The sequence below is a fragment of the Acanthopagrus latus genome, chromosome 10, assembly GCF_904848185.1.
Source record: "Acanthopagrus latus isolate v.2019 chromosome 10, fAcaLat1.1, whole genome shotgun sequence".
NCBI lineage: Eukaryota > Metazoa > Chordata > Actinopteri > Spariformes > Sparidae > Acanthopagrus > Acanthopagrus latus.
Genome location: NC_051048.1, coordinates 20,121,505 through 20,143,966, shown reverse-complemented (window position 1 = coordinate 20,143,966; position 22,462 = coordinate 20,121,505). Strand labels below are relative to the sequence as shown.

The window sequence follows — 22,462 nt, the reverse complement described above, 5'->3', positions numbered from 1 at the left end:
TGCTGGCTGCAATTGAGCAATCAAATAAACAAATGACATGGGGAAAATGTTTCTGAGATTCATTTTGGTGGACAAGTCACAAATGTCTTAGGGTGGTGGTTGCATGTTGCATGGTTGTATTTGGGCTGAAGAAAAAGCACACTAACACTACAGGAGATGTTATGAAGCCAAACCCTTGAGATTATGAGTATTATTATTATGAGTTAAGATACCAGTAAAGTAAAAGTACTAATACTACAGTATAGACAATATTTTACTTGTATAAAAGCACAGAAGCAGACTGATCATGATTCATCATGTAGGCTGACTAGATTCTGTACTAATTATCTGAATCTGCAAAGTGACAAGTAACTACTAACTAACTAGTAAAACACTGGAATTACTTTAGCTGAGTATAAAGTGTAAAAGTAAAAGTATTAAGTAACAGATTGCACTTGAACGCATCCTGACAGCTTGGAATACTACTGTCAGATACTGTTCCCCCTCTGTTTAAAATGAAAGGAGGCTCACACATCTTTCAAATTCACACTCCTGACTTCTTTCCCCACAACAGATAAGTCCTGTGATTTTCAGGCTGATATCATTCAATTTGACCATTTAAAACAGGAGGAACTTGAGTACTTGAGTAAGTTACATTTCACCACTGAAACAAACGAGAATGAAGATTTAAATATTAGTTCTTCCAGGCTTTAGAGGTGCAAAATCCTAAGATAAGATGGATACATACAATTATCTCTGCATTAACAATAATAGCATCATGTTGCTGAGGTACTTTAAAGGCTGTTTGCTATTTATCTCTGCTTTAATGGTTATTTTCCACAAGACTTTGAGAATAGTCAGTTTTCAGAGTATCGTGTCCTCCCAGGTTAATCAGGATGCTGCAGCTCGGGGCTGTCAGACAGAGCATGAAATGCTCTATTGGCTCTCCATGACACACCACCAGTTGCATGCAACGCCTGCAGGCGGATCCGTGCGCCGTGACGTCCTCCCGAGCGGGCTGGACTGAGGGAGAACTCAGATGATGGGGATTATACAGCAGTGTGGTGGAGGTGGTTCTTGCAAAGTGCTGCTGGTCCGGCTGACAGCTCGATGACTGCGCTGTGGAGGATTGGCTGAGGAGTTGCGCGCAGCATGGGCACCGGGGATTACATCTGCGTGACGCTGCGTGGTGGTGCGCCCTGGGGATTCACCCTGCGAGAGGGAGAGGGGGACACCTATAGACCTTTCTTAGTCTCCCAGGTATCTATCTGTCTGTCTGTCTATGCGTAAAATTAACTAATACTAAAGTGTTAATTTGAAATATAAGATTTTTGTTACTGGTCTCTCACTGCAAAGATGTTAAAAACAGGCTGATGAGAGTTTTATTAATCATATTGTGGAGATCCTACACAACCTAAAAGATTGGACCTCGAGCCCCACATGTCTGGTATCAATTTTTATTATTTTTCTTTCTGAGTAATTCCGTGAAAACCTTTAACTGAAACTCTGACGGAGGAGAATTTATTCGGAGCGGTGCGCGTCGCTGCATTTTTGTGTGCGTTGGCCATGTTTTGGTGCGAGATTCCTCGGGACCCTTATATGGTCAAGGCCAAGAGAGAGAGAGAGTGTGTGTGTGTGTGTGTGAAGGCTGAGGGCAGTGTGATCTGTTATCACTCATGAAGACTTTAGCGAGAGAGCAAAAAGCATTGCACAGACGAGCAGCCCACCAGGAGAGTGAAAGGGATGTGCAGGAATACCAAACAAACATAACGTTGGCTAAAACACAGATATGACCCCACAGATGTCACTTGAAGTGGACATTCAAACACATGACAGAGAGGAGGGTAGGCAAACTGTAGGCTGTAATATTTGTTTAGCCTGATAATGTGGCAATAAACCATATAGGTAACGGTGTGAAGACACCACACAATTTGAGGCAGTATAAATGGATAATACTGCTGAATCAGGCTGTTATTGGTGCACAATTTGCATGTCAGCTCTTCATACTTTTACCCATCTATCACACCTTGATATGTATTAATGATAATGTGCACATATTCATTCATTTAAAAGTTTGAAGCCATTTTTATGACAACAAAACTTTATATTCATTGCATGCGTGATATCACCAGATACTGCAGAGCCTATGCCTCAATTCAGTCACCACCTTCACAGTTAATGAGCCTTTGTGTAAGTGTATGAATCGTAAAAGAACCTCCAATCAGATTGTGTTACGTTCAGAAGTTTTACTGCACATCAGTTCTCATAAATTCACCCTCACAGTGTTGGAAGGCACCCATTTGGTCTCGAATATGTAAAAAAGCTCAAATAAAAATGTCAGACGAATGCAGAAATACAAACAGCTGTGCACTCAGAGGGGTAAAGCCAGATGTCTTTACTGTGAAGAGCTGCTCTATATATGGTATAGGGACGCATGTCCGCATGTACTCAAGCTGCATGGATCCCTCATCAGCTCGTCCTCCACGTAGTGAACACGTAAATGTTTCTCTTAGCTGCATTCCTGCCACATCAAAGCTCCAGCAGAAGAAAGTGCTCTGAGAGCATCAATAGATCATTTTGAATGACAGACGCTTAACTCGTTTAAAACAATCAAGGCCACAAATGTGATGTTCGTCCGTATGAATTAGATATTATTTTCACATCAGTTGTCTCTTGTAATCAAACAAGTGGATGCAGATCCACCGAGCCTTCAGATGAGCTCATTAACGTCTGGTCAGGTGACTTTAAGAGACTAAATATCTTGGTGAGTGGCTTGTATAAAAAAAGAAAGTATGTACTAAGTGAAAATAAGTTTATACCCTTATACTGTTGGTGGATGTTGAAGATGTTTCCATAATTTGAGCTGAAAAAGAAACAGACAAAATCACAAATGTATGCTAACAGGTGTCCAGTGTAATAACTGTGGATTGACAGAAACAGGCTGAATCACACTGATGCAAATCCTCCACAAGGTGTATGGGAAAATGATTGAGCACAAGACAAAATAAGTGTTACCAAATGCAACAAAATAACAGCAACAGTGATGTTTCATGAACAAAATAACTGCGAGCGTCTCTGGGGGAGTGCTCCCCACCTCTGTTGCCTCAGTTTCGATCTTTCTCTTAAGGCAACTGTAACTTTTCTCACATGTTACATAAGATACCTGTGATTCACTGCTTTTAAGTGTTGGCCTTTTACAGTCAAGTAGCTACATATGATGCCTCAGACGAGGACATCTGGGGGGTTTCAGTCCACCTCATCTGGAAGGCATAACTCTAAACATACCTCCAAACTCTTCTCCAAGGAAGGGCAGAGAGCCAAGTCTGTTAGTTAAAAGTCAAAAAAAGCAAACATACCAAGATCATGACAAAGACTCTTAACCCGGAGGCTCTCCCGTGTCTGATAAAATGTGTTTTTGTTTTAAAGCTTCTGTTGAATGTGGTGGGAAGTGTGTTTTGTTTCTGGGACAGAGTGATTGTTCAGTGTACTGACAGGCAGTACAGTGTAAGGGCACGGGGTATCCACTCTTAAAAGGTTCTCTCCATATAAGGGAGAGCAGTATTTTTCTTGGAGTCCTGGCCCGAGTACAAAGTTGATGAGGTCACTCTTTTTAAAGCTACAGAAACGGCACAATACAAGATTTTACAAGTGGTGACCCACAAATACTCACGTCTAGCAAAACTTGGAGCAATTTAAATTTGATCTATGGTAGCAACGTTATGCTTGTTTTGGATGATATTCTTAAAAGATAAGTTTCTTGAATCCAACCTGAACAGGAGACATTTTGGACTGCTAATTACTAAGGTATGCCATCTCGGTATGTGGAGCGTCAACATGCATCAGATCAGTTAATGAGCAATGAATGACAAAAATCTGTAATCTTAATGCAAGTCTAGTGAGACCTGATCCTCATTCCATTGAATTATATTCACAGCTTGAATTACAACCATCCCTCCCCTGGGTTATGCTGCCCTTCACAGAGCAATGAGGGCTCTTGTCGCGGATGCCTCGGCCCTAATAGCGCACCATAGGAACCTTATTAAGCTGCCAAACAATCCGCTAAATGCCGTTGCTGCATTCATTCGGTGCTGTTTTTTTTCCAGAGTAAACAAAGTACTTCACAGCTCCTTCCATCGCTGGATGTTTCTGGCATTGTGTTTTCCTCAGCAAAACATCTACATCCTGGCTCTGGGAGAAAGCAGTGACCTCACATGATGACTGTGCAAGTTTTCCCCTTTTTCTATTTCACATCATCTAAACAGACGAAGGCCAAGTCTCCAACGGCTTCATGTTATGAGGATACAGTTATGAGTTGCAGTGTTCCCAGCTGTGAATGCTCTCTGCCAGTGCCGCCCAAGCTGGACTTCAGCGTGACTCACAAGATTATGGATAAAGGGATCCTATATGGTCATAATGTTTCAGTTTAATTTGACTTTATTGTCACACAGTGCGATGAAAAGCTTATATAAGAGTCTCTCAGTTGCACTACAACATACATGAAATTCAATATGTCCAACAGAATAACATAACAGTGCAATAACAGTAAACAATTTTAGAACTGAGGGAGCTTAAAGGGTAACTCCACCAGTTTGACTAATTAAAGTGTGTTTGCAGGTCTCATGGAGCACTACTGCATGTGTGAACAACTAGCATTAAACCATTTGTGACTCCAGAGAAAGCTGCATGTCATCTGATAAATCACACTGATGTCACTCAGTGGCTAACTTGCATTGTGGGTAATGTAGGTACCAGGTTTGGAAATAAAGCCAGCTGGTTCTAACATTGCACTCCTTTAACACCTTTGGACTCATCGCGGACAGTTTTAAAGAAAAAGAGCCTCATCGATACCACAGAACATGATTTTTATTCCACACATTCTTCTTCGGCAAACGTGATTAAATAGTACAGAAATTAAACTCTAAAACTTTGTCCATGCCCGAGTAAACCAAGACAGATTTTATGAATGACGACATCAACTCCCATGATTCCACGCTGCTTCACACTGTCACCAAACTATGGCTTATATTGTTGTGACTGAGAGATCCCTCGCGGCAGATATTGCATATTCTATGAAAAGAAAAAATAAAATGAAGAAAGGTTTGTCTCAAATAGTCTGAGCTAAACTTAGTGTAGAGACTTAATAAAGCCCCTGGAAAACCCCAGTGCAGTATAACTCAGCATAATGCAATGCAATGTGTTCGCAATTAGCTGGAAATTGTTAGCAGGGGGTGGGAATATATATTTGGATCTGTGATTGATTTCATTATTCATTGGGTTTAGAAGTTGTATTTGTGTTAACTGGTTTAGCGGGGCAGTTAAAAATGAGCTAGTAGCAAAATATTGTACAGTACATCACTTCTGTTGTATGAGAATGTTTTTTGTACATGACTTAAGAGAACTAAAATCTAAAAAAAGAAGATCTTCACCTGTCCTGAAAGACAAAAAAGGAACAGATGAGTGAATAAAGACATTGCCCATCCTCCCACATGGTGTGAGCATTTACCTGTACGGCAGCTGGAAAATATTTTCCTAAAATGAAAAAAACGTAATTGCTTAAAGCTGTGAAGAGCAGGAACCGCTGGGGGCTACATGCACACATTATGCAGTTCTGTGTTTCCTGTGATTTTCTGTTGTGTTGGAGCCTATTAAGGAGATAATTTGAAAATGGGCAGCCGAGGCTAACGTGTGTGTATAATGTTGTTTAATTGTGGCCCCACATGATGTCAGTGGTAAGTCTGGAAAGCACTTTAATAGAAAAGAACAGGCCCCCACTGTTCATGCTCTCCTCTTCTGACACACACAGTAGCATTTATTTGTTATCCTTTCCTGCCCGATTACTCGAGGCTGTGTCTCCCTTTCCGAGCAGCGTATGACAACCACGAATGAGGCCGTATCTGCCTCCTTTGAACATCGCCTGACTGTCTGTGTATCTTTGTGTTGCGAGGAGAGACAACGACAAATGTTTCCCCTCCTTTTTTGGAGCAGGAGTGGTTGCCGTGGCGTTCCAAGCAAACCGTGCTCCCTGTAGTGAGGAGTGAGTCCCAATAGACAGGCACACAGGCCGCCTTATAGGGCCTGTTTGCACACTGTTAACTATTAAAAACTCAGAGGGGTTTTCAACTCATAAAATATTTTGTATATATAGCAAAGTGCACTAATTTTATTGCCCATGATGTTGCTTACATTAGACCTAGAGTCTGTGTTTTTAAGCTTATATAGTAAATAGACAGTGAGAGTAGTGCTTCTTGCAAATATACAGCATATGTTGGAACACTTGTTTTTAATGGATGCAGAAGGATTTGATTTTACATCTGCTACAAGAAATGAAACAAGATTCAACAAGCATCTAAAGCTTCCCAGAAAATGTTGAAAATGTGAAATGGATGTGTGATAAAATGTTTCTGGCACAGAATATCTCTAAATCTATGCTTTGAATTTGTTGCATGAAATGTTTTGTATGTGTGTGTGTGTGTGTGTGTGTGTGTGTGTGTGTGTGTGTGTGTGTGTGTGTGTATTTTACCCATGCTGATGTTATGTTCATGCAGGGACTCTCCTCTTCCTCCCTTCAGCAGCAAAAGATGTGTGTGTCTGCAGTGCCATCTAGTGACATGGTTGTCTTGCTGCAAGTGTCTTGAGTCGAACTTGTGTTCTCTTGGAGTTGATCAGTGACCTTTGTGGAAGATATTTGAGATAACCTTTTGTGTGGTTTAATATTTTGATTTGAGACTTTTTTTTTTTTTTTTTAGAGATTTCCATCAATAAACTAAACTAGAGCAGTGAGCACAACTTAAGACAATCCAGTAAGGAATGAGAGAAATCAACTTAGACTTAAATGTTAGACTTAATATGTCATGTCATGTCATGTCATGTCATGTCATTGTCCGAACCGCTTATCCCTTTCCATGGGGTCACGGGGTGTTGCTGCTGGAGCCAATCCCAGCCTTGTCTCAGGGCGAGGGCAGGGTGCTCCCTGGATAAGTCGCCAGCTCATCGCAGGGCCTCACTAGTGAGCAATGTGGGGTTCAGTATCTTGCTCAAGGACACTTCGACATGCAGCTCAGCCTTGCCCGGTTAGACTTAATATTTTTCTGTTAAAATAAACATGGATATGGATAGCTACAGTTTTGGAAATGCCTAAGCACTGAGCTCAGTGCAGTTTCACAACTGATGTGACTGCTGCCCGCCAGGAGGTTGACAGGAAGTTTAACATAAGAAACTGAGATTGATTTTGTTTAGTAGCCTGACGTTGTGATGGAATAAATCAACCTGAAGTAACGTTGTGTGGTTGTAAAGGAGCATTAGCATGATCGAGTGCAGAATAACATGTGCGTCAATGTTTAACCTGCATGCATCATAAACACAACTGGGTTAATCAATCCTTGAGGGTAATTAGCAAAGGCATAGATTAGGATACACCACCTCATTGTGGTGAGTGAATTGAGTTGTGGAGCATTATCGTTGCGAAAATTTAAGATTATTTTCATGGCATTTTGTCTTTATTGACAGTTGACAGTCTAGTAACATGTCTCCGATCGTTACTGATCCGAGGAACTAAGCAAACCTTAAAAATGTCTCGAGAGCACGTCCTCTAATTACATACCTAAGTAATCATTTATGCCCCTTTCTGTGTAAGTGGCCTTTTGTGCAAAATGTATGGGGTTTTTCTCCTTATTAAACTCTGTTATTAATGAACCATTTCATAGGCCTCAAGATCCAATTACAAGGGAATGAATCCATCAGTCATTAGTTTAACTGTGTAAAGAGGTGCCCTTTAAACGGATCTGCACAGAGCGGGGCTACAGCAGTAATGTGCAGCTGCATGGTTAAATACAAAGTACAGCCCGACAGTGTTTTCAATATCAGTGATGCTTACTGTTGCTATGTGAATTGTGTTAAGTTACTTTACTCTATAGTGACTCATTGATCTTGTACTTTTATATTTCATTTCCAAAGGCCACTGCTCACCTTCCATAATCCTCCTTTGATTTCTCTCAGATATTAATGATCCAGGCTGCAAAAGTATATATTTATCGGACTCACTTAGGATGTACTTATTGTCTTTATCACCCATTGCCTAGCTTCAACTTAATACCAAAGGGAGTAACACATTTATCAGTCCAAAGAAGCCTCATTTTATCTGTGGAGGCCACGAGTGCTGCACTTAGCTCAGTGCTAACATACACCACTGTTCACACACATTTTCTGTTTTGCTTTCATTATTATTATTTACAGCCTAACTCTTGTATATATGCACCACTAAAAAGTAGAGTCCTTTCATAATATTCTCATGAGAATGTGTATTGTACCATATCTTTAAAAATACTGCTAAAGTACTGTTGTCGTCTTGCGTTCCCAGATAAAAATGGTTTTGTGTCACTGACCTAGCGGAAAAGCTCCTTCAGTGTGACCTCACTTGAAGACATCTCAAAGATGATTTATTTTAACTTCCTTTAAATAGAAGAACTGTCATAGCTGGGTTGTGTGTGAAGGTTATCAGGCGTGTCTCACAGATCTTTATCTGAGAGATTGTGTTTTCGGAGTTGGGATACTAATGGCTACGATCTCTGAAGAGGTCACCTAGTTGATAATAGAAACTAATGTAGTATGAGATGTGACTGTTTTCAGTGTTTTTCCCCTCTTATTATGATTTGTCTTCCACAGGTAGAGGAAGGTGGTCGTGCCTTCCTGGCTGGAGTGCAGGAAGGTGATGAGGTGGTGTCACTCAATGGAGAGCCGTGTGCTGATCTTACCCTCCTACGAGCCTTTGCACTCATCGACACGTCCATCGACTGTCTGCAGCTCCTTCTTAAAAGGTAGTGTCACACACCACCCATTCAGTTACTGACTTGCAGGAAATACAACATAAACATAATAGCAAGTTTAAAAATGTCTGTCCATTTCTACAGCACGCTTCATACTACGATATGTGTACATGACAAGTGAGCCACGCAGGGCTGTGTGTCCTTCACGGCAGCAATGCAGCATGATTATTGCGCCTCTGCATTAGCATTTAGATCGCATGTTGTTTTATGACCTGTGCCTTTTGCATAGTTCAGTGACCCACTCTGTCTATGTATACAGCATTTATGAAGCCTTGTCTGTGCGTGTATTAGTGAGCTCATGTGTGTCAGCCGGGCTGACCTTCCAGCTGGCTTGGCCAATGTGTTACACATTTGTGTGCCTTGATTGATATGCAGCTGCTCAGCAATTACTCAGTGGGTATTGGCAGTGTGTTTATCAGGGTGACATTTTCTCTCACATGTTTGCACCTTTGTGAGCCCACATTTAAACTGCAGAATGAACAGTTGCTTTGAACAAATACTAAAGTTGAATCTGCATGTTTTCTTATTCTAAGTCATGTTTTTTGTGGCTACAAGCACAGCGTAGTGTTTTTTTAAGAATCATGTAGCAACTGGCCCAAGCTTTTGGCTATCAAATTATGATATGTCACTCATACGGACTAGTTACTGAAGTCTAATTGACTGAAATTCAATGACTGCAGTCACACTTAATGAGACTCTGCTATGCTATTCCTTGCTGACCTTGAAAGTAGAAATTAGGCGGAACGATGTTGAAGCATGATTACTTTCCTCTTCAGCGGCCTGACCCTTTCATTTAACTTGCTGCGTGGAGATTAAATCTACTTGATTATTTTGACAACTTAAGCAATGGGAGACAGGCTTTGCATCCTTAACAATCCAGTGGCTCCATTTCTCAGTGATGATGTACTGCTTATTCAAATAGTGCTGTAATTACAATGAGCAAAAACATAGAAATCTGTCTGTTGTATGGAAATAAAGTAGAAATAAATGTTAGATGATACTGAAATTAATGGTTTAATGTATGAGTAAATGTATGAGTCCGAAATTCACTCAAGTCCGTTTAAAGAACATGATATGTATATATCATATATTATCATTATTAATTGTCAACAGTGGTTTTTGCACTAAAATAACTTACACCATTCTCTCATTCTTATTCTACCTTCTCCTCTGAAAGATACTGCTCCATCGCCCCAGAAGACTATGAACCAGAAGAGACATACTGTGGTCAGAGGGAGTCGTCTGCTGTGGCTTTAGAAAGCACCACACTCCACATCTTCTCCCCAAAGCACAGGTCCCAAAGCCCAAGGGAACTCTACATATCTGAGTCCCAGGATGAGGCCTACTATGGGGAGTCGGACAGCGACATAGCATTTCCCAGGGGGCCCCAGCTGCTTTCCACCGAGCTACATGTTCCCTCATCTGGAGATCGAAGAGGCAGAAAACCTGGTTTTAAGGACAATGATGACGAAGTGCAGCGGTGTTTCTCCCCAGGGGACATGGTTGAGCTGCAGGTGTCGCTGTCTGAGCAAACCTTAGATGATGTTGGGGGCTGCACCTCTCTTGGGAGTGCCATTGGGATCCAGGGAGAAGTCTCAAACAGAGAGGCCGTTGAGACGATCCACACCACCACCACATCACACTATGTGCCGAGTGCTGTCAGAGAGCCACTCGGGCAGCGTGGGGTGGTGCTCAGCTCCCCCTCGATGCTGGGGCAGGTGGAGGTCATTTTGCAGCAGTCAGAAGCATCAGGAGCAGGGAGGGGCATCCTGAGTGTGGGTGGCTCCAGGGTCAGTGGAAGTGTTGGATCCCAGAGTGAAGGAGAAGAAGGAGGAGGGCACTCTGAGGGAGTTCCCGGGTCTTTTACCGTCACATTTGGAATTCCCTCAGATGAGGTGACACCGGCTGAAGAGCAGGACTCTGATTCTGAGGGGGATCAAGACAAACCCAGCAAGCATCGGGCAAGACACGCCAGTAAGTATCTGGAGACCATTTCCATTTTTACCATGGAGTCAAGTTGTTGTGTGCATTCTTTCTTTGAATGTGTGGGTCATACAGATCTGCTCTTTAAGATGGAATCTGCAGGCTAATGGGGCAATGCTAAATTGCATTTGTCAACAGCATGTGTGCATTCCAAGGCCTGATGTCCAGTGTGTGTGTGTCTCCTCAAAATAGTATGCAGTTGGAGGAGGGCACTCGTTCCTCTGAATGGAAGCAGACACATCCGGGTCTAACCTGAATGATGACAGAGTCGAAGTGACAGTAGGGAGACACGGTGCAGATAGGAACGTGCCACTCAACAAAAGAAATATATAAAGAATTTTTTTTAAAAAACAACACTGAATTGATCAATCTGAGAAGCTATTACACTAAAACATCTTAAATTATCCATTTGAAGAGGTTTGATGATGAATATGGACACTGAGGCGTTCCTCCGAGCTGTGTTGAAGACATAAATATAACACCAGCACGCTGATGATGCCTGCAGAAGTGGCCCTTTGACGGACACCAGCATGTGCTCCCCTAGCCCGTTACCTGATCCTTTCAAACTGAGTGCTTTAACTGAGCTAAAAAAGTGACTCCGCTGCTCACTCCCGCTGTCCCCTCCACCTTCAGGTTAGTCTTGCAGGATTATAGAAACGTAAGCCTACTGTTCTTTTATTGCTGCCTTGAATTGTTGGATCGTTTGAGATTGCGGTTGTCGTGTGATGTCTCTCATCGGACTGACAAGTGTCAGCGAGTGTGACAGATTTAAGAACAACAGAAGGTTTGAAGTGGACAGCTTGTGAACTTACAGATAAGGACTGGTGAAGACGCTGTGGTCCTGGTGGATTTATTGCATGCAGGCTATTTTAATCTTTCTTTGGTCCATTGTCTGTGTAACAACTCAGGATATAAGCCATGGATCAGAGAATTTCATAGTTGTTATATAGGTTGATGTTTAATCATCATAAATAAATTGGCAAATTTGAAGTAATACAATCACAAATGAGAAAGAATGCATGGCTTTGACTGGATGAAAGTAAGAATATATGTAATGTGATTTTTCTCATGTGGTATGATCAGTCAATAGCTTAGCTTACAGCATATTTGTTGTATGTTCAGACCAGTTAAACAGTGCATATTGTTATAATAGTTTATTGGTCTGTTGTCATTGCTGCTTGAGCTCTTACTGAGAATGTAAAATGTAATTTTAACATGTATTTATTTGCAGAAGGTTGATTTCACTGTAATTTAACATAGTGAAATGAATTGCTTTGTGCTTGGCTTAACTTTGTTTCAAAACTTAATTTGTCAAGTTATGTTTATAGTGCAAGATCTTCTTTAACTCGTCAGATGAGCGCTAAAACAAAATGCGGTTTATATGATAAAACATAAGTGTATTTTTGCCTGATATTCAGGATGGGCATGTCAAAAAAACTTTCTACATTCATATTTAAAAAGTAAGTTTAGTCAACTATAATTACATGATCAGTGTGCAAAAATTGCTTTGAAGTTTTTTTTTGTCTTGAACCCCAAACTAAATAAATTATATGATTTGATCTTTATTCCACTGTATGTTATTGATGCCTATAATTTCAGGTGATTTTATCCTAGTATTTTTAATGACTCACCTGTCTAGATCTCTTTATTTTAATCACTGAACTCTGTTTTCCTTCTCTATACAGGGCTCAGGCGCAGCGAGAGTCTGTCTGAGAAGCAGGTGAAAGAGGCCAAGTCCAAATGTAAACGTATTGCTCTCCTTCTTACGGCTGCTCCGCCCAACCCCAACAACAAGGGGGTGTTGATGTTCAAGAAACATCGGCAAAGGGCCAAGAAATACACACTTGTCAGCTACGGCACAGGAGAAGACGAGCCAGAGTACAGCGACGAAGAGGACGAGGAAGAAAACCATACTGTTGAATTTACCCTTGTGGCTCCTAACGATTCTGAAGTAGACAAGAATTTTGTCACTAATGCCCATAGCAGCAAAGGTGTGCTGACTATCAACTTTGATAAGGGTCTCCTTGAAATTGAAAGGAACCTGAACAACCAAGCAGAGATGGAGTGTTTGCCCGAAACCAAAGGCAAGGGTGCCCAAATGTTTGCCCAGCGGCGTCTAAGAATGGATGAGATTTCTGCTGAACATGAGGAGCTCAGGCGCCAAGGTATCCCAGTGGAAGGAATACAGGAGATTGAAAAGAAGGCAGTGGAGCACTCCTACATGCAGTCCACAACAGAGGGCCATGCTTACATGGATGTAAATATACATCAACAAAGCCAACAGCAACATCAGTACCAACAACAAACCCAACAGCAACAACAATACCAGCAATATCAAGAGCAGCAGTACTATGAGCAACAACAGAATTACCAACAACAACTACAGCAACAACAACAACAACAATACCAACAGCAGTATCAGCAGCAGCAGTATGAACAACAGCATTATCAACAACAGCAAATGTATCAGCAGCAGCAAGACTATCATCAACAGCAACAACAACTGCAACACTATACTACAAATGTCAACGGCACAGTCCAACATCAAGCCTGTGAAATGCAGAGTTCTTTCAGCAATCGTTCTGCAAAGCCTTTCTCAGTAGAGAACATGACAACTACCCCTTATTCTCCCGCAATGAGTGGGACCAATCAAGATTCCGTAGGCCAAGGAGAGCAGATAGCTTCCCGGGATGAGCGCATTTCTACCCCTGCAATTAAAACTGGTGTTTTGTCAGAAGCAAGGAAGAGAAACACTGGCAAGCCCATGTTCACATTTAAGGAAGCACCAAAAGTATCCCCTAACCCAGTATTGCTAAACCTCCTCAACAGGAGTGACAAGAAGGGTTTTGAGTCAGGACCTGAAGAAGACTACCTTAGCCTTGGGGCTGAGGCATGTAATTTCCTCCAGTCCTCAGTTAAACACAAGACTCCTCCACCAGTGGCTCCGAAACCTGTGATCAACCCCAGCACTTTTCCTTGGTGCCCACAGATTGAAGTGACCAACCAGGACATGCCTCAGCAAGCTGAAAATAGTGTGTCCACACCTGCTGTAGCCCCCACCACAGAGACTACTTCTGCTCCAGAACTAGAGCCAGCCCCTGCACCTGCCCCTGAGCCCTCTCCCCCCCCTGCCCCCCAGGAAGTTCCTGCTAGCTCTGCCACAGAGGAACAGCCCACATGGACTCTTCCGGAGCCTAAATCTCAACAACTGCCAGCACAGGAAGAACATGGTCAGATGAATTCTACCATGCAGCCTGAGCATGCTCCTGCAACTAGTTGGCCTGCAGCACAAACACAAGCACAACAGCAGCCATCTAACAATTCTTGGCATCCAGCTCAAGCGCAGCCACAGGAACCGCCTCAGTCACCACAACAGCCTCCTTGGGTGACACGTCAACCTACCCAGACCCAAGCACAGCCTCAAACAAATACTTGGACCCCTCCAAACCAGCCATCCTGGAGTAAGCCTCAAGAGCAAATACAAGCTCCAACAAATGCTCAGCCAACCTGGGCCCAGCCTCAAGAGCAAGCACTGTCTCAGCCACAGGTTCAGCCACCCTGGGCACAGCCCCAAGAGCAAACACTGTCTCAGCCACAGGTTCAGCCACCCTGGACACGCTCTAATGAGCAGCCAAATCAGCAGCAAATGCAACCAACTTGGGGTCAGCCTAAAGACCAGCCAATGCAGCAGCAGCCCCAGGCACCATGGGCACAGCCATCACAAACAGAAACTCAGCCTCTACCACCATGGATGCAACAACCCCAGCAAAAGTCCCAAGCACAACCACCATGGGTTCAGCAGGGTCAACCAGAATCCCAGCAACAACCACCATGGGTTCAGCAACCACAGCATCAGGCTCCACAACAAGCATGGCCACAGGCCCAAGCACCAGGTCAGCCTCAACCAACTTGGGTTTCAGCTCAGCCTCAACAGCAACAGCAACCTTCAATGAATACATGGCCTCCATCACAAACTCAAGCACAAGTTCAGCCACCCTGGATCCAAGCAGGCCAAGCTCAACCTCCAGCACAGCCCCAAGCCAATTTGAATCCATGGGCGCCAGTACCTGCCCAGGCTCAGTCTCAACCATCATGGGGCCAGCACCCTGCAGAACATGGTCAGAATCCAATGAGTTCTTGGGCCCAAGACCAAAATCAGACCCAACAACAACCCCCTTGGGCTCAGCCCATTCCACCCCAGCCCACACCACAGCCAAACTGGCAACAGTCCACTTCAAATTCTTCACCACAGCCACCAATGAGCACATGGCCTTCAGCTCAGCCACAGCCTCAGACACCTGTTAGTGCCTGGGCTCCACAGACACAGCAAACACCTGTGAATGTTTCTGCATCAATGGTGAACACGCACCCCTCTCCAAAGCCTTGGCTTCCACCACAAAATGCCCCACAAAACCAGACCCCACCACCCCCACCACAGCGGATACACTCGTTTGCCTTTGGTCAGAGGGCTTCATCACCCATCAACCCAATGGCCACTGTCTTAAACCCATCATCGCAAGGTTCATCTTTTGAGATGCCAGCCGTCAGAGGAAAAGGAGCTGATATGTTTGCCAAGAGGCAGTCTCGTATGGAGAAGTTTGTTGTGGACTCTGAGACTGTGCAAGCAAACAAGGAAAGCCGGTCAACATCGCCAGTTGCTTCTTTGCCAACTGAGTGGAAATATACACCTAATGTACGTGCTCCACCTCCACTGGCATATAATCCTATTCAGTCCCCTCTTTACCCCCCAGCAGCGACAAAGCAGCCCCCTCCAAGTAGCCCTTCAACCAAGAAAAAACAGAAAGAGAAGCAAAAGCCTGCCCCTAAACCCCTCAGTGTTGTAGAGGTTATGAAGCATCAACCCTATCAACTTAATTCCTCACTCTTTACTTTTGGCCCAGCAGCAGAGGCTAACAAGCCCCCTACACCTAAGCCAGACTCTTTACCTCCTAACCCTCCTGTCGAAAACCAACCAATTAGATATGAGCAAATGGCCCCTATACAGCCAGCTGGACCATTTAATGCCCCATACCCCCAGCAACCTTACGGGATGCCCATGCAGCCTATGATACATGATGGCCACTACCAGCAGAACCCAGTTTATCCTCCCTCTAACCCTTATCCACAGCCTCCTGGAGGTCCATACCAGCAAGCATATAACCAACAATATCAGCAACCTGCCCCACCCGCTTATCATATCCAAGGTCCTCAGTCCCCGAACCTTACCTACCAACAGGCACCGCAGGCCCCTTACCCACCCACCAATAGCCCTCCCTATCTGGCAACTCCCTCAGTGCCTTACCAGCCACCGCCTCCCAGTAGCTACACTGTTCCTAGTTTTCCTGTAGCTGCAAGACCTGAATCAGCAGCAGGTGGCAATAATATGGCTGCTCCAAAACCTAAATTTACAGCAAAAAAGAGCTCAGCTCAGGTGTGGAAGCCAACAGCAGTTGATAAAGAGTGATTCTGGTAGATTAACATGCCTAGTGTGCTTGAGTCAACGGGTTGGTGCTCTTGCATTTAAAGTAATATTTGCAATTACTATCATATTCAAAGTTGTTTGAGGTAATGCAAATAGAATAACAAAGATTAAGAACATAATGATAAGAGTGGGATGTAAGTATATTTTATGAGACATACATTATCCAAACAGAGGTTTATAAAGCCTGTGTATTTTGACATGTTAATAGATAATGATGCCTATGGAAACTATAGATCAAAATCACTATAGTGTGATTTTGAAGATAAGAATCTAAAGTGGTGGCAAAGTAAGAATGTAGGGGAGCATGATGTTCAGTCAGAAATGAAAGACAATTGTGAGAAAAATGCAATCAGACGCGAATGGTCAGTGACACCAGGAAGTTGACTTTTGATAAGAAGAAAATATGAAACATGCCTAATCTTATTTGATAAAAATAAATCAACTGAATGAATAAAATAAAGATAACAAATAGTGAGGGAGATGGGCGGGGTCTGTGGGGTGTAATGATACCAAGCAGAAGGCTAAATTTGCTATGTCAGTGATGTCGTAAGTGCAGGGATTATGTAACAACTCTGTGGGGTTTCAAGTCAAGCCTGGTGAAAACAGCAGTTCTCCTTACAAAAAGTAACTAGCTCTGTCTTGCTTGATCTTCAGATGTTTTAATCAGTAAATTATTTATTATTTGGGGGCTTTCCCACAACACCTACTTAAGTGGGTTAATTTTATTTTAAGCTTTTTAACAGCTGTTGCATCATGTTAGGCACTATATTTAAACTGCCTTGTGGGAGGGAGTGCTGAGGTCCAGAGATAGTAGGCTTAAATTTCAACTTAAGCCAGTGAAAGCTACTTTATCAGAGGCCCTCATAGTATTTCTTTTTTTCTGATAACAGAAAAATATATAGTGTTGGCCACTCTAGTAGTGTCACTGCTTTTGTTTTATATGACTAGATGATTAACAAAAGAAGATTTATTGAAAGAATAACCAGCCTGGTGATGTTCACAAATATATTTTTGGTACAGGGCTGCTTTTGTTCTTCATGTTGTTTTCTTTTTCCTTTCCCTTTGTGTGCTTCTCTTCGTAGTGCACTTTCTGTATGATTCACTGCAGTGCCATTAAAATGTCTTTTATCCTTGTTTGGCTTTCCTATCCTTTTTTCTTTTGAGCATGCTTTTTTGGGTTTCTTCTATTTCAAGTCTCTTCTCTTTTCATCTTTCAATTAAAATTAGATCAGATCCAATGTGGAATTTCACCACCTCTCCACCTGTACAATAAATAGTGAGAGATTTTTATATTATTTGCTTGGACAAAAACTTATTTAGCCACAAATCAGTCTGTACTATCGAATTAGACTGACATGTATGTCTAATATTTGTTTGCAAAACCAGTGGTCCAAATTGAGTTTTCAACAGTAAAATACAACATGCACTCTATAAAGGGCCAGGAACACCTCATTATCCAAATCACCTACTTTTACTGCTATTGAGCTGAATGCTTCACAAGCACATTCCTGACGGATGACTACCCGATGATGCATTTTTGAAGGGTATTAATAGATCGGTGACTTCACTGAATATGCAGGCCACCTCACTGGATAATTATGGAGGTCAGGTCAGCGAGCCCCTACTGACATGTATATACACGTTGTGTCATACATTTTCAGAAAGGCCAATTATTTGTTTTAATATTTAAATCGATGTATGTCTGAATAACACAACTGTTCAGGAGTAAATGTGTCCAAAGAGTGCAATGACAAACAAGTCTGTTTGATAAAGAGACACTGAGTAGGAGTCAGATTCCTCCAGAAGCAGAAATATGCCAACTTAAGGCTCCATTTGATGTGTTATTTATGCATTAAAAGGAATTTACTGGAACCCTTAGCTTACCACAGCCCTACACAAACAGAGCCGTTACACTTTTGTGTATGGTGACTATTTTGAGCACGTCTCAAAAATGGAGGCTACTGCATGCACACACCATCGTGAACACCAACTCTTAAGATCTGCTCGCACCTCATTTCTGAGATATATGTTGATTTCTGCAGGATGGCAGCTACATAATGGACATAAACAATGTGTGGTTATTGTATAGTCATCTAGGAAAATCTCCCCTAGTAGAATGAAAATATGGTAGCTTAGATTCTCTACTAATCTACTCGGACATTCTTTTGTCTGCCCTAATCCAGGATAACGCTGCCAAAGGCATTTTAGGCCTACCAGATTCCTGAGTCAGCAGATAATTCATTCCCCTTTGACTCATTCAGCTCCATTATTTTCTTTTTTTAGGACTGCACTGCACTTCTATTCTGTCCATTTCTTTCACTCTTGCCGCCTCTTGCCATCTGCTGATCCTACACATCTTTCACCAGAGGATGGCAGCACTGCCTTTTTCTGCCTGTCTGCCATATTCAACAGACTGTAATGTCAGAGCTGATGAACGCTTCAGAGTTGCTTCGTCGCCCCACATAACCCTCAGTTGTCTAGGCATCCTAATGAAGATTTTAGTGTTGTGCATTTAGCAGTTTCACCATCTCATTGTCATACTTCGGCTGCTGTCTCGCAAAGCAGATCCAACGACAACACGCTCAGTGTGGCTTACTCTGGGAACCCCGTGCACTCTCATAAGCCAGTTATTCTAAGAAATAAGATGGCAGTCCACGCTGTTTGGATAAATGCTAAAGCTCTGTGTTGAGGAGGCTTACTGTGGAATGGACAATTAAGTCCACAATAATTTAACATAATATGTTTTTTGAGCCTTTGAAAACTTTAACAGTAATTCATTTTGCTAGCTATTAAATGGTTTTACATATTAAATACACAATACTCACCGCTACATCAAACACAATGTTACAGTATTACAGTACATAAAAGAAATGTGTTTACAAAGAGCTGTTCTATTTTCCAACGTTTTACAAGCTGGTTTGATTTGGCCAGACTGCCAGTCAGCCAAACAAAAATGAGCCCTTACTAAAAACAAACATGTCTGAATCTTTCTTTACAGGCACTTGGCAGGAGCTACTCCCTTTCCCCACCAGCCAGAGTACCATTCACAGGCCAGAAGTCAGCTTCAGCTTCTTCTTCCCCCAAGCCTCCAGCACGGGCCTCTGCAACCCCCCCAATAAGGCAAACATCCTGGCTGGAGAAGGGCCACAAACCCCCTACTCCCTGGGAGGCTGCCTCCCGGCATCCCCTGGGCCTGGTGGATGAAGCCTTTGCCTTCCAGAACTTTCAGCAAACCCTTGCCTCCAACGTCCACTTGGCAGCCCAGCGGAAAATGCTGCCCGAGCCGCCTGCAGCGTGGATGGCCAAGGTTTCTTACCAGGCCCCGCAGAAAACAGGCAACCAAACTTGGAGCCCGAGCATGAGCCGCAGTCAGAGTCGAGCTCCGCTGCCATCGTTTGCGTCTCCAACAAGGAGCCCTGTCTCCACCACTGCCAGTCAAGCTGGTTACAGGTCTCTGCCCAGACAGTGGCAGCCTCAGAGGTCTGTGGCAGAGGCAAACCTGGGGCCCTCAGCATCCTGCTCTGAGTATAAGAAGCCGTTGGGGAGACAAACTTACAAGTCTGTGTACACAGCTAACACATGGAGTTGGAAGCGGTAGGATGCAACTGTGTGACCTTGAATGAGTGAAATCCCACGCCTCATTGATTCCATTACACATTGTACTGCAGTTATAGCATGTTCCTTTTTAATTCATCGATATCCAAACAAACAATATCGTGACGAGTGAAGAGTTCCCCCGGTTTGACAGACTAATATCATTTTTTTAAACAATACTTGTTGCTCTTAAATGTTTAGTGTAAAATGTATTAGATGCCTGCATGCCATAATCAGATGTAAACAGAAATTGTTACTTTAACAATGTATAGAGAAGAAGAATGATTTTTAGGATGATTTCATTGGTTGGTAAAACACTGAAGGGAGCCTGAATATCAGCTGAGGCGATGAGTACGTAGTTTTGAATGGATATGCGTTTGTAGTTTGAAGTGATGTATTTAGTAGTAATAAGTGGAGACATCTAATAATTGTTTCATAGCAACTTTTAACTGTTTGAGGAAACTTTCAGAGAGGAATAGACACCCATCGTATAGAAGGTTTCAGACGAGGACTGCCTCTTGAATGGTTGTGAATTTGTGGATGGATTCGCTGCTCATGCTGGTTTAAATTTTTCTGCTGTGGACGTACTTATCTAGCATGCTGGTTCTTGCGGTGATCGTGCACTTTTATTAGGATGGTTTTGTTTTGATTATTCGATCAGGAAATCTCGTCACTGTCAGAGTACAATTAGAGATCCATCAGAGGTGAGGAGACTTCAGACTTGGGGAAAGGTTGGTGCTGTAACTCAGCGCGTTGTGGGCGTAAGTGTTTTGTTATGTAAGCTCTAATAAGTGAGATTAATTCACTTATTTACCAGGTGCATTTTAATTAGCGCATTAGCATGTGGTCGTTAACAACTCAGAGCGAGAGTGAGGAAAGATGAGAGACAGAAAATGCAATATGGGCTGTTTTACATACCTTTTTTTTTATGATAATCTGGAATTAATTGTCACATTCCAGCACACTGTATATGTAGCGATATGGAGTTTTTAGCTGGAAGTAAAAGTTGAATTGAAGAATGTGGATGAATACTAATCATGACCACACAAAACAAGATGGTTTTAGTTTTATGACAGGTTTACTGGCACTGGGAGAATTGCTTACAGTATGTAATGGGCTTGTGGCTTGTGTTTGGTTTGGGATTTTTGCTAAAGGCTTGTAATCATCTCCAAAGATTAAAGCTAGGCTGGTGCTTTCCACAGAGTGTACATAATGTCCTTATGTGATTCTCACAAAGCAGTCTCATAAACATGAATCAGATTTATTGTGCAGCATTGTGCCGTGACTCAACTGTCTCCCTGAGCATCCTGACATAGCGTATATGTGATAATTACACTGTATTGCTTCAATTAAAAACAACTCCTGTTATTGTCACAATGCAATTGATCAATTTCTGTTGCTAACTGATTCAGATATAGATTCACATTATGCATCTTTACAAAAATAAATGCAACCCAATAGCACTGTTTCACAAACTGCACTGTGTTTTTGTGCTCTTTGCTCTCCATTCCAAGCGTGAAATACTTGGCTGTGGGCGATTTGTCACTTGCTGTACCATCCCATGAAGCTTTGTGTGTGATGTGTTGTCTCAAACAGTCGCTCGTCGCTCAGTTTGAGTTGGGAGGGGCTGGTGGGGACGTGTTCCCATGGTGACCACCGGTTACATAATAACAGAGGGTACCTACTGTAGCTGAACCATTAGAGAATGAGTGATAAGGACACAGAGGGAGATGATAAACAGACATTATTTCCCTACCAATTTAGATTTTGAAAAAAATGCTGTGTGGAATCCAAAAGCTATTAAAAGGGAGGAGCTTGAATCAAAGGAGCAACTCACAGCTTTAAAATAAATCATTTAGTGTATGTGGTGCCTGGCATACTTTTCTTTGTGCCAAGCTTTACTGCTTCACTGCCTTCTTTTACTTGTCTTTTTTTTTGTTACAAAGTTAAGAAATATGAAGCAAATATGACTAAGCAGAGTGAATTAAAACATATATAGTCACTGGACTATAGAGTGCAGCCCATTAAGTCTTCGTCCCTCCTATATCACATGATGGCATTTAAAACAAATAGTATCTGATTGGTCTGCAGGCCCTGAGGGAGCCATGTTCCCATGCTGGATGTCACTGAGACTATTTACTGTTGGCTGTACACTGCAGTTCTGGAGCGCAGATACTGAGGAGAATTGCAGCTGACACAACTTTATTTTTGTTGTTAAAGCTTTGTCAGGGTTTCTCAGAGGGTTTCCAACCCTTACTGCAATGTTGTGAGACTGCAATGGATTTTTGCCCTTTGTACACGGTACACGTCGTCCCGTAGTCAGGAACACCTCCATCGATGACAACCGTCTTGTTACTGACATATCGATTGATTTCAAACTGGATAATATTAACTAATTATATGAATGTGGATATTAAATTGGATGTTGTCATATTTTCTCAGAGAAATGAACTAAAGTTGGGCTGCTTGGCTAAGTTTGTATTTAAACAGCCCCCACAAGCAAGATATTTTATGCACTCATCCATTACTTTTGAAACTGTTTCCACAGTTTCTTTGTTACTTTTAATAATTTCAAATAGTTATCCTATTATTTTGATCTATC

The 22,462-nt window shown here is 42.5% G+C and overlaps 1 protein-coding gene across 2 annotated transcripts; it reads left to right on the top strand.

Annotated features, from left to right (window-relative positions):
* The first annotated feature begins 1,028 nt into the window (after positions 1-1,028).
* LOC119027332 (synaptopodin-2) lies at positions 1,029-21,335 on the top strand. 2 transcript variants are annotated; one of them, XM_037112442.1, is made up of 5 exons: positions 1,029-1,239; positions 8,641-8,792; positions 9,979-10,775; positions 12,470-15,477; positions 19,265-21,335. In XM_037112442.1, the coding sequence occupies exons 1-5, from the start codon at positions 1,132-1,134 to the stop codon at positions 19,862-19,864; spliced, it is 4,665 nt and encodes a 1,554-aa protein (XP_036968337.1). In that variant the 5' UTR covers positions 1,029-1,131; the 3' UTR covers positions 19,865-21,335. The 2 variants fall into 2 exon arrangements, with proteins under 2 accessions (XP_036968337.1, XP_036968336.1); XM_037112441.1 differs by lacking the exon at positions 19,265-21,335 and having other exon boundaries at positions 12,470-19,253.
* Positions 21,336-22,462: the final 1,127 nt, after the last annotated feature.

Coding starts and splice junctions, on each gene's coding strand:
- LOC119027332 (XM_037112441.1), top strand. CDS start 1,132: ATGGGCACCGGGGATTACATCTGCGTGACGCTGCGTGGTGGTGCGCCC. Junction 8,793..9,978: donor CTGCAGCTCCTTCTTAAAAG/GTAGTGTCACAC, acceptor CTCCTCTGAAAG/ATACTGCTCCATCGCCCCAG. Junction 10,776..12,469: donor GCATCGGGCAAGACACGCCA/GTAAGTATCTGG, acceptor TTCTCTATACAG/GGCTCAGGCGCAGCGAGAGT.